The 11,480-nt window shown below is 36.2% G+C and overlaps 1 protein-coding gene across 2 annotated transcripts; it reads right to left on the reverse strand.

The window, feature by feature from the left end:
• Window positions 1-6,358: 6,358 nt before the first annotated feature.
• Window positions 6,359-10,611, reverse strand: LOC136228819 (uncharacterized). 2 transcript variants are annotated; one of them, XM_066017300.1, is made up of 12 exons: window positions 10,130-10,611; window positions 9,967-10,051; window positions 9,317-9,392; window positions 8,966-9,052; window positions 8,760-8,876; window positions 8,205-8,609; window positions 7,724-8,124; window positions 7,546-7,645; window positions 7,371-7,430; window positions 7,205-7,291; window positions 6,961-7,089; window positions 6,359-6,885 (listed from the first exon to the last, which is right to left on the reverse strand). In XM_066017300.1, exons 2-12 carry the CDS (start codon window positions 10,047-10,049, stop codon window positions 6,583-6,585), a joined length of 1,848 nt encoding a protein of 615 aa, XP_065873372.1. In that variant the 5' UTR covers window positions 10,050-10,051; window positions 10,130-10,611; the 3' UTR covers window positions 6,359-6,582. The 2 variants fall into 2 exon arrangements, with proteins under 2 accessions (XP_065873372.1, XP_065873373.1); XM_066017301.1 differs by lacking the exons at window positions 9,967-10,051; window positions 10,130-10,611 and adding an exon at window positions 9,526-9,746.
• Between the last annotated feature and the right edge of the window lie 869 nt (window positions 10,612-11,480).

Here is an 11,480-nt window from a genome sequence, read left to right on the forward strand (position 1 = left end):
TAGACCTTGCAACTTCAATTCCCAAGAAGTATTTAACACTTCCTAAATTCTTGATAGTAAACAAGGAATGCAGATATTGCTTCACCTCCTCTACCTGCTCTTCATTCATTCCTGCTATTAATATGTCGTCTACATATATTAGCAAGACCAGAAAAACCTTATCAGTTCTCTTTACAAAGAGACAATAGTCATTTTGGGATCTAACAAAACCAAAACCAATTAGTTTGCTAGATAACTCAGAGTGCCACTATCGCCCTGCTTGTTTAAGTCCATACAAAGACTTGATAAGCTTGCACACTTGCCCTTGATCTGCTTTACTATAACCCCGTGGAGGCGATAAGTATACATCTTCATCAAGAACACCATGCAAGTAAGCGTTATTCACATCAATTTGGTGTATAAACCACCCCAAAGTAGCTCCAATTGCGAGAAACATCCTCACTGTGACCGCTTTCGCTACCGGACTAAAAGACTCGTGAAAATCCACTCCCTGCATTTGATTATATCCTTTGGCAACCAGCCGGGCTTTGAAACACTCTATTTCTCCTGTGGGCTTGTACTTCACTTTGAACACCCAACGAGAAGCAATTGGCTTCTTGTGTTGTGGAAGAGGGACAATCTCCCAAGTCTGGTACATTTCTAATGCATCCAGTTCAGATTGCATTGCTTTAACCCACTCTGGATTCTTGCTTGCTTCCTCGTAACTCTTAGGTTCTGGAACCTGTAAAATATTTGACATAAAAGCTGCATGTTTAATACCAATACGAGACAAAATTGGTAATGCCTGTGATGAGGTCTTTTGTCGAGTACTCATGACAAAATCCTACATCCAAGCCGGTGAAGAAACTTGTCTAGAAGATCTTCGCAATGATGGCTGAACAGTTGTATCATTTGATGTAGAAGGAACCATAAACTGATCCACATGCTTCTGTACAAAGTTTATTTCTGAAATTGGTTCTTCTATATGTACAGGTTGTACTGAAGAGGTTTTTGCTGCTTCATATGGATATGTAGTCTCATGAAAGACCACTTCTCTAGTCACAATAATTCTTTGGCTAACCACATCATAAACTTTATATCCTTTCTGTCCTGTAGGATTACCCAGATAAATCCCCTTCTGTGCTCTCGGATCAAATTTTTGTCCCACTGGTAACACTTTGTAAAAACACTAACAACCAAAAGTATACATCCGACTGTAATCAGGAAGTTTTCCATGAAAACGTTCAAAAGGAGACTGCCAATTCAGTAGTCTACTTGGCAGCACATTGATGACCGCTGCAGCGTGTAAAACTGCTTCCCCCCAAAAATTAGTTGGTAATGAAGCTTGAAACATAAAGGCTCTAGCTACCTCTAATAAATGACGATGTTTCCTCTCAGCTACCCCATTTTGCTGTGGAGTATATGCACAAGTACGTTGATGCACAATTCCATGTTTTTGAAATAACTGAGAACATTGTTGATTGACAAACTCCCCTCCATTATCTGTTCTGATAACTTTCACAATAGCATCATGCTGTTTAATTGCCATATTGATGAACACACTAATAGCATCACAAACCTGTGACTTATACTTCAACAAAACTATCCAAGTGACCCTTGTATAGTCGTCAACTATTGTGAGAAAAAATCTTCCACTTATAAGAGAAGGTATCGAATATGGCCCCCACACATCCATATGCAGCAAATTAAAACGAACAGTAGAAGAGATTACACTCTTATGAAAAACAAATCTATGTTGTTTTGCATATTGACAAACTTCACAACTAGAGGAATGTCGTTTAACATCTATTACAGAAATATGACTCAGTGCCTCCAAAGAAGCATGCCCTAGCCTCATATGCCATGGATCAATATAGTCTGTAACATTACAAGCAATATTATTTGTTGTTTGATATTGCTTAATCCTAGAAATTGTATCTAACGAGAAGGAATTCTTATCTAACAAATATAAACCATCCGTTTTCCAAGCAACTGTAATGACCTCATGTGTCTTCGAGTCCTGCAAACAGCAATAAGTAGCACAAAAGATAACTTCAATGCTTGACTGTTGCAAAAGTTGTCCTACCGAGAGGAGATTGAACTGAAAAGATGGCACATAAAGAACATCCAGTAGAAAAAGGCTAGGAGTTAACTTCACAGTTCCTACATGACTCACTATTTGAGTTGAACCATCAGGCATCACAATGTCCTGTTTTCTAAAAACTGATTTGCATATGGAAAACCAATTTTTCTGTGAACTCATGTGCGATGTCGCACCACTATCAACAATCCAACACACATTATCTGGAATATAACAGTTAGACTGACCTGTGAATCCGGTAAAAGCAGTAAAATCTCTGCACTGGATTGGTGTATCTTGCAGATCGGTGCTCTTATTTTTCATCATCATACAGACTTCTTTAATCATATGCGCCATATTTGCACTATCATCCTCATTATTCTCATCTGCACATTCATTCTTCATAGACAAATTAGCAGAATTAAAGGATTTGGTAGCATTTGTCTTACCAGTATTAGCATTCTTTCATTTCCACCATTCTGGATATCCAATCAGTTTGAAACAACCAGATTTGAGATGGTCTGCTGATTTGCAATGCTCACAAAATTTGTCACCTGTATCCTTCTTCCTTCCTCTGTAACTTGATTCTGCCTTTGAAGTTTGATTATGTGAGCTTGAAAAACTAGCAATCTCGATAGATTGTTCCATTGCAATTTCTGTTTGTTTCTCAATACGTAACACCATCGAATAGCCCTTATTCACATCTGGTAGTGGATCTAAAAGCAATATTTGATTCTTCACATGATCATAGTGTGAATCAAGCCCCATGAGAAATTGTATGAGCTTATCTTCTTCATTGTTATAAGCCATGCGCTGAAACGCATTACAAGTGCAATTCTTACCACTTCCACACGTACAATTTTGCATAGGCCTTAGCAACATTAACTCATCCCAATAGCGCTTGAGTTTATTAAAATATTGCATCAAAGAAAGATTACCTTGTGTGCAGAAGCTCAATTCACGTTTGATCTTGTATAATAACGGTCCGTTGTTATCACCGAACCTGTGTTCAAGTTCCTTCCACAAAATACGCACAGATGATACGTATTGAAAACCTTCAGCCACTTCTTTTGAAATAGTGTTCAGAATCCACGAAACAACTAGGCAATCGTTCTTCCTCCATCTCCTGTACTCAGTCGTCCCTTCATTCGGTTCCTTTTCAGATCCGATGATGAAATGGAGTTTCTCCTTGACAGTAAGAACACGGATCATAGAATTTCTCCATGAGAGGTAATTATTTCCAATCAATTGATTTGTAAAGAGAACAAGACCTGGATTATCAAATCCTGTGTTGTGCGATCTATGCGATTCAGTTTCTTCTTCCAGATCTGCGAAAGGATTGAGATTCTGTAAATCCTCTTCATCAGTGAACTGATCTTCTCTTGATATTTCTCTGGTTTTCTTCTTCTTCACTTATTTCACTTATGTAAAACAGAGCAGTACATAGGCTATTTATACTTAATACAAAAAGAACCTTTTAGTAAACAATTACTAATGAAATATCTTCCTAAAATACCCTAATGACATGTCATCACCTAATAGAAGTTTACCATTTCATCTTGACTCTAACACTATGGGAAGGACATGTAAAGATAGATATATTGTGAATTCTAGGCTGAGATTATTGGTTTGTTACAATTCTTTCTTGAGAATTTAACCTAATAAAAGTTAACTACACATTTTTGTTTGGTATTAAGATTTATTCAGCCCCGTTTGTGAGATATTAATGTGAATTGAATCTTTAATTATCAATTTAAGTTTTAATTCAATTGGTATGATATAGTATCAGAACATACCGAACAAAAATAATCAACGGTTCAATTAAATTCTGAGTAATTATTCCGTTATTCACCCGGTTAGAAAATCTTCGAGATCCGTAATCAACCATAAATGTTATGATTTTCTGATCTGCACCAGCTATTTTCTTTTATTATATTTGAAGGGTGATTGGAATAAGTTGTCTCGTATAAAGTGAAGATTGGAGTACACAAGGGATCTTATTTTGTTATAAGAAAATCATCTCATCTCATGTGTTAGGATTCTTTTCTACCTAATATATATTTCCTATTACATTGAAGCAAGCTTAGCTTCTAAAATGTATTGGATTCAACATGCTATGTCTCTTTTTAAAATTATTTCTTTTATTTTATTCGATTTTGATGTTGCCAAATTATTTTTCCTTCATTTAGAATCTCAATGTATATTTTTATTATTATTATTATTCATCCATTTCTTAATATATCAAATTCAAATTTTAAATATTCAATCTACCAAATTGAAATATTAAATATTAATGAAAATAAATTTATTTTTTTATTAATAAGGTTTAAATTACATTGTTTAATAGTACGATATTGCATTATTGTACATTAGATTTAAGCTTGCAGTGTTTCATATATGACTAAATGCACTCCGTTCCAATAACCATAAGGTTAAATTTGTACTTTATAGTTAAATACAATGTGAGTGTCATCTTGTTAGTTTGACTGTAACAGTTTGTATCAGTTGGCCTCTTTGTGATTCAATTCATTCTTAGATATCCTCATCATTTAAGATTGTTCATTACTCATCTGGGTGTCACCCACTTCGAATTGAGTCATTTTAGACCACAAACTTCCACCTGCTTTGTCCCCGATCCACACTTTGTAAAGTAGATAGTTGATACCGGTTATAACAACCTAGTCATATTATCCTTTTGACCCAAATACAACTCTTTGGTCTCCACTGCTTCAACACATACATTTCTTAAAAACTCAGTTTACTAATAAATCTTCAGTCACTCTCTCCATTTCTGATATGAAATTTAGTTCATTTTTACCCTATCGGCATCCCTTAGAGCCGCTTCTTGCTCAAGAATTCTATCCTGACACCACCCATTCCGAACTGAGTCGTTACTTGCTACTATCTTCAAATTTATTTATTAAACATAAACTCTCATATGTTCATATATCTGACCCATAGAATCTGTACCTGTTGCAAATTCTCTACATGTTGGAGTGTCCACACCAGAACCAATCCCCTATAAATTGATTGTCAACTCAAACTCCAATTTGTTCAATCACTTGAAAAACAGAAAAAAAAAAAAGAATGTCCTCCCCATTGCTTCTTTCTCTTCTAGTTTTAGCCATAAGCCAAGGCCTAACCCAAGGGGCACAGCCCCTAAAATCCACAGCCAGAGAGTATCTACAAGCACACAACCAAGCAAGATCAGCAGTATCCGTTGGGCCTCTGAAATGGAGTGAAAAGCTAGCCAATGCCTCAAGCAGACTTGTCAGATATCAAAGAAACAAAATGGGTTGTCAATTTGCTAATCTCAGCAACGGCAAGTATGGTGCTAACCAGCTATGGGCTAGTGGTCTGGCTGTGACTCCATTAATGGTTGTTGACCATTGGGTTCAACAGAAGATTTACTATAACCACACCAGTAATTCATGTTTACCAAATCACCAATGTGGTGTTTATACCCAAGTTGTGTGGAAAAAGTCTCTGGAATTAGGTTGTGCTCAAGCTTCTTGTGTCAAAGAACAATCTAGTTTAACTGTCTGTTTTTATAATCCTCCTGGGAATTTTATAGGGGAAAGTCCTTATTAGAGTAGATTTAGTTTCTTCTTTTGTTATGTGAAATTGATTTCCAAGTTTGAATCTTTTTGAGAATGGGAATCATAGGTATGGGTTTGAGTCAGATTTAGTATTAATTGTGTTTTTAATGTTCTTCATCTAGCTGTAAGCAATTTCTGTTTCAGTTTTTCTCTGACAGGGTCAATATAATTAATCTGATTAGCATTATACTAACCACAGCTCAGTGACTGCAAGTGGGACAAATTTGGTGAAAAGATCAGTTTTTTTATTCATTTTTTGGGAGAATTCTGGTGCATAGTGGTTGAAAATGGATCTTGTTCTTGTCCACCGACAGAAAGATGTGAACCACAAATGGTTAGAATCAGATTTGTCAAATGCAATCCATTTTGCTCTTACATTCATGTGGTTTAGGTTAATTCCATTGTGTTTGGATGTTTCTAAGTTTTATCATTTTTAATGTTGCGAATCAATTCTCCCCTTTTGAGCTACCTTTTGTGCGACATTAAACTCGAGTTTCTAACATACAAGTATCAAAGACGCCCAATTCAATATCTGAAAACATATGACCTTAATACGCGATACGGAAGATAATTCAGTGATTTCTGCAATGCAATCAGTTTGAGATTATAAACACTATGCTCAGTTTCTACAAATTCTACAAACAGGAAAAACATTGAGCTAAGTTAGAACATTGAACTAATGGACTAAATCTATGTACAATGATGATTTCACAATTTCCATTCCTTTAAAGCATTACAAAAATCATGGAAAACCCGAAAGCAACATAACCGACCTGAGATTGCATTGCGGCGGAATACAAAAGTGCATTGTTCTATTGTAATCTTTCTGACTTTCATCTTCTACTTTGTACAAGGAAAGGTATCACATCTCAAAAATATATGAAAAAACCTTGAGAGCAATGCAATATCAGCTCAAGTATGCTTTTACCTTACTAGTTCTTTAGATATTAGATACCGAAAACTAAAATTATGAGGAATCCATTCAATGCTTTTACGAGATTTTCCTAGTTGACGTTTTTTAATGTTCTTCCTTAAAGATTCTGGTAAAGTCTGTTGGATCATTTCAATAACACCAGCCTGACACAAACCGGAATCCTTTGCAAATGATTCTACTATCTTCGGAAGGAGGATTTTCTGATCTTTTTTCACACCAAAGGTAGCACGGATATACTCTTCTTTTGCTGCATCAAGCTCTTGAAATATTCTTTTCGGTGTGTAGACGCGAACCTGGAAAGCAATATCATTATTATTAGACTAGAAACAACATTCTGCATAAGTAGATGCGGGTCAAGGATGAAGTACCGCAGGATCAGAATGGCTTCCCGAGCAGAGGGCAAAATGCAAAAGGGATTCAGGATGTTCGATTGCATATGCTTGCCGTTCATCTGCTGTCTTGAATTTGGACCTTGTTGAAAGTAATAATCTAAGCCACTAAAATCAAAATGCAAGATTTTATCAGTGCAACTAAACTAGATGATGCTTGCTTCATGTTTCAGTAAATCAAGAATCACATTTATCTTAATTTGATGCAGGGCTGGAGATAAACCTGTCCAGGACGAGACATCCGGCATCCGAGGATGGAATTCTGTATTGTATCTGCACTAATTGTATGACCCCCAATATTATAAGCAGCCTGCACAGAATCGAGCTGTAAGGAAAACACGAAGAGAATTGGACCGAATTTCCGTAAGGACTAATGGAGGCTTTCTTACCTTCAAGAGTAGAAAAAGTCTCTTTACATTGTTTTGTGGAATACCATAAGCAAGATATGCCTGTAGAAAAATTAGAAAATATCCATATTCAATTCTACTTAATAAGAGAAACAGAACCGCTTAAAACGATTTGGGAAATTGAGGAAGAATGTTCATATTGAACTTGAAACATTACATGCATAACAAGTGCATTGTGTATGTTGATCCAGAAAGCAAGTTTCTCTTCATGTTTCAGCCTCCTCGGATCGACCTCTTCCAGACGACAGATAAGCGATCTACAGAAGAATAAGCCGATAAAATGTCAATATTTTCATATCAATATGTCCTTTAGCGAAAACCGAAGAATGGCTCACCTGAAACTTTGTAGCAAGTGTTCAACATCTCCCAACTTTTGACTATCTCGATAAATCCATGGCACTTCAACCATTGTACTGTATGGTCCGCTAAATTCTTTCAATCCTTCGACAAGAAAAGGGTTATCCAGCCGCACGTCAAATGATGAGTTATTCCTGAACCCTGGACTCCACATATCACATTGATCTCGCGGTGAATATGCACTTATTGATGAATAAGATGAATTGGGAGATGAAAGACCATTATGTGTCAAAGGTGGGTCTGAAAGTTTGCAATATATAGCTGACATGCACTTGATCATTTCCTCAGAAAGCTTGTTAGGCGTCTCTTGAACATGGTCGGAAATACGCGTTCCAAGATGCTCTGCCAAACTGATTATATTCGATGCATTCTGAGCATACTGCAAAAAGTTCATGTATGTAAGTACTTGGGAGCCGAAAAGAACTTCTGAACATTAATGAAATGAGAATACTAAGTTACCTCCATCATGGAAAGCGGCTGAGAATGGCAAGCACGTACAGCTCTTTCCGAAGAATCCGGAGGACAGGCCCTTATCGAAAATGCTGAACATTGTGATAATGAAGAGTGACATCGATTCACACCCGAATCTAATAGCTTCTCATCTTTTTCGGTATTATTAGACTCCTTCCATTGTTTTTCATGTGATTGATTAGCCCTCTTGCATGTTATATCAGGTCTATCTGCAGCTGGAAAACTACTTCGCGGGGTTGTTCCTGGTGATTTTGTTCTTTCATTCTTGTTAGCTGGAGAAACCGATGAAATTTGCTCGTCAAACGCTTTCCGATACAAGGAGAGAAGATATTGTTCCAAATACACAACTTCCAACTCTAACACAGCAATTTCCTTTATCAAATCTGTGGCTGGCTGAACATACAAAGCAAGGAGCAAATCAAAAACCCCGAATGTTATCATTTTGCTTCGGATAATAATAACTATTCGCCTTCTTTTCCGAAAAGGTAAAAGACAAATGACAATGTGAAAGTACAAATTAACAATCAGAAACAACAATGTTACCTTGGAGATTGACATTGCAGCCACATTATCAAGAGATGAAGTCCTATAACCGAGTGCCTTCTCGAGAGCACATCGAACATGAAACTGATCTTGTAATCTCTTCTCAAGCTGTAGAATCTGCACACAAAATATTATTAAATTTTTTGCAATATGAAAGATAGCTGAAGAGCCTGTATTTTCAATGTTGAAACTAGCTTTATTCACACCTCTTCCTTCAAGGAATTTTCAACTTCAGCCTTAGGTAATAATTGTTTCTGCTTCGTTTTGACCGAGTCCTTCAACCGCCCCATATCCTGTTATCAAAATTTTGGGGGTAATCATTGAATCATCCTTCTGCTAAACTTTAAAAACCTAATTTATTCCATTGAACTCTATTTAAGACCTTACGAAGATTTGATTTCAATATCTTTACATAACATGGAAAAAGAACTAAGAACTGGTATAAAAACACATGATAATGAGATATTCTTTGTCATAGTTCTCTAACCTTCATATAAAAGACAATACTTTATAATATTTTGAAGGAAAAAAAAAAGGGGAAAAGTGAGTAAATTTACCAGCTTTATGCGTTGTGATGATGCCTCAAAGGAACTAGCTGCTCCATCTTCCTCAATTCTTTTCTTATCAGGGAAGCTGCCATAGCACAAACACGAAAAATCAAAGATGAGATATTCGTGAAAAGAAGAATTGAAAAATGTTGGACATTTCTGAAACTTTGTGTTCATCAGAAGAGCAGATTAATGAAACAACTGGTAGTTTAAGTTACCGTCTACTAGAGGTCCATTTAGCAACTACTTTCCCAATGTTCATAGTGGGAAAAACTTCAGTTACTTTTAACACCATCAACTCCCCATTAATCACAAACTTTATGAGAGAAGAAGTTGAAAAGAAACGCAAAGAAACGTCCCCAAATTATAAGATAGCCATTTTGAAGAAACTTTTGACATTTAAAGCAAAAAACAAGCTCTCAATTTTATCTGGACCACAGATCTTTTCATGTTTCTTTCTAGTTTGAAAATAGTGACCAACTAAACCCAGGAGAATAAATATTAAATACAAAACAAAGAGAATTTAAGTTCAAAGACATGAATTTCCCATTGTAATTACTTGTAAAACACAAATTGGGTTTAAAGTTGCCATTTTTAACTAATAAATTGAAGAAACAAGTAATTCCAGTATGGGGGAAAAATCAGAAAATGATAGCTACCTCTTTGAACGTTTATGTCTAGGAATCACTCTCAAGCTGAGCCCCAACATTTTAGTATCTCCACCACCCCCTTCAAACCACATCTCTGTAAACACATTATATTAGGGAAAATCAGAACAACATTTAATTTCCCAGAAGTGAAAACAGAGCTAAAAACAATTACCATTAAATGGGTTCACAGGAAGCACCAATTAGACTCCAAAAACTTCACTTGTCAAACCCACAAACGTCATCATTTGCACCTGAGCTAAAAAAAGTCTGAACACAGCAGAGACTAAAACGGTTTTTTAAAGACGACACCGTAGAGGGCTTTTGACTAGTGAAGCTTCACTTTGAAGGGATTAAGTTAAAGCTCTAAGCTTTTGCAATGGTGAGACTTCTATACATCAAAAGAAGGGGATAGAAAGAAAGGGGGAAAAAAGAGCAGCTCGTGGGCTTTAATGGAAGAAGAAAGTTGTATGAAATTGATATCAGAAGTAGACTCCTAACAAATGTCAAAAAGTAGAGATTTTTCTCTAAATCAGAGGAGTTTTATAAGTTATGTTATTATTGGATTATAATATGATATAAGTGTATGCATGATCTATGATCTATTATGTATGAATCCAATTTCTACATTCTCTTCTCTTGTTTTGTTGTTGTGTTAAGGAGAGAAAGAAAGTGGGAGTTGGTCACCGACCCTCCCACCTTGTCTTATAGTACCATGCCTACATTTGGCTTTGCTAGGCCGTGCTCAAGTAATACACCCTATTAATCAAATTAATGTCACAATGTAGAATAAGCTAGATTAATATAAATTTAAAATGGCGAAAAAATGATAACTAATATCTTAATGGAAACTTAGTAAATATTGGGGTAGTAGAACCGGAATTAAGCTGATGGCAGAAATGTAAATAATTAGTGGAATAATTGTAGTCATGAGGCATTTGGAAAGGAAGAGACCTTGTTGAATTTATATATCTCACGACGTGTTAAAATCCCCCACACTCCATGTGGATTAATCTCATTTTGGAGCCGGGATGTTGTGTGGGCTCCTCACACGGTGTGTTGGGAGCTCCGCATGTCATGTGAACTATGTTTTCCATAAGATTTGTCATCTCTTTCGCTCGACATGTCACCTATTTGACCCGATTTCTCTTAACTAACCATTCTCATACATTCAGTCAACTTGATGCCCTCACCATAATGTGGGATGTTTAACACGCCTCTTCACGCCCAATTCATTTGATGCGTGATGCTAATATCTGCAGGGGGCCAACATTGAATATCATGGCATGTAAACAAAAGTTTAACTCACCCTAAAAGGTACCTTAAAGGGTTAGGATTTCTCACGCATATAAGGATGCATTAACTCTCTAATTAAGCAATGTGGGATATTTAACATATGAGAACAATAAAATTTTACACGTTTGACATATGTATAAGACCCCACAAATCTAAAATGTTATGGCCCATACATATGTTAATATGTGTATTGGAACTGCTCCATTTGACATGGCACTCCCAGAGCCCTA

This window comes from Euphorbia lathyris, chromosome 5, assembly GCF_963576675.1.
Source record: "Euphorbia lathyris chromosome 5, ddEupLath1.1, whole genome shotgun sequence".
NCBI classification, from domain to species: domain Eukaryota; kingdom Viridiplantae; phylum Streptophyta; class Magnoliopsida; order Malpighiales; family Euphorbiaceae; genus Euphorbia; species Euphorbia lathyris.

Excerpts from the sequence above, each read along its gene's own strand:
- LOC136228819 (XM_066017300.1), bottom strand. The coding sequence starts at position 10,049 with ATGTGGTTTGAAGGGGGTGGTGGAGATACTAAAATGTTGGGGCTCAGC. Across the intron at positions 8,610-8,759 it reads CTGCAATGTCAATCTCCAAG|CCAGCCACAGATTTGATAAA; the intron begins GTAACATTGTTG and ends TTGTATGTTCAG. Across the intron at positions 8,125-8,204 it reads AGCCGCTTTCCATGATGGAG|TATGCTCAGAATGCATCGAA; the intron begins GTAACTTAGTAT and ends AACTTTTTGCAG.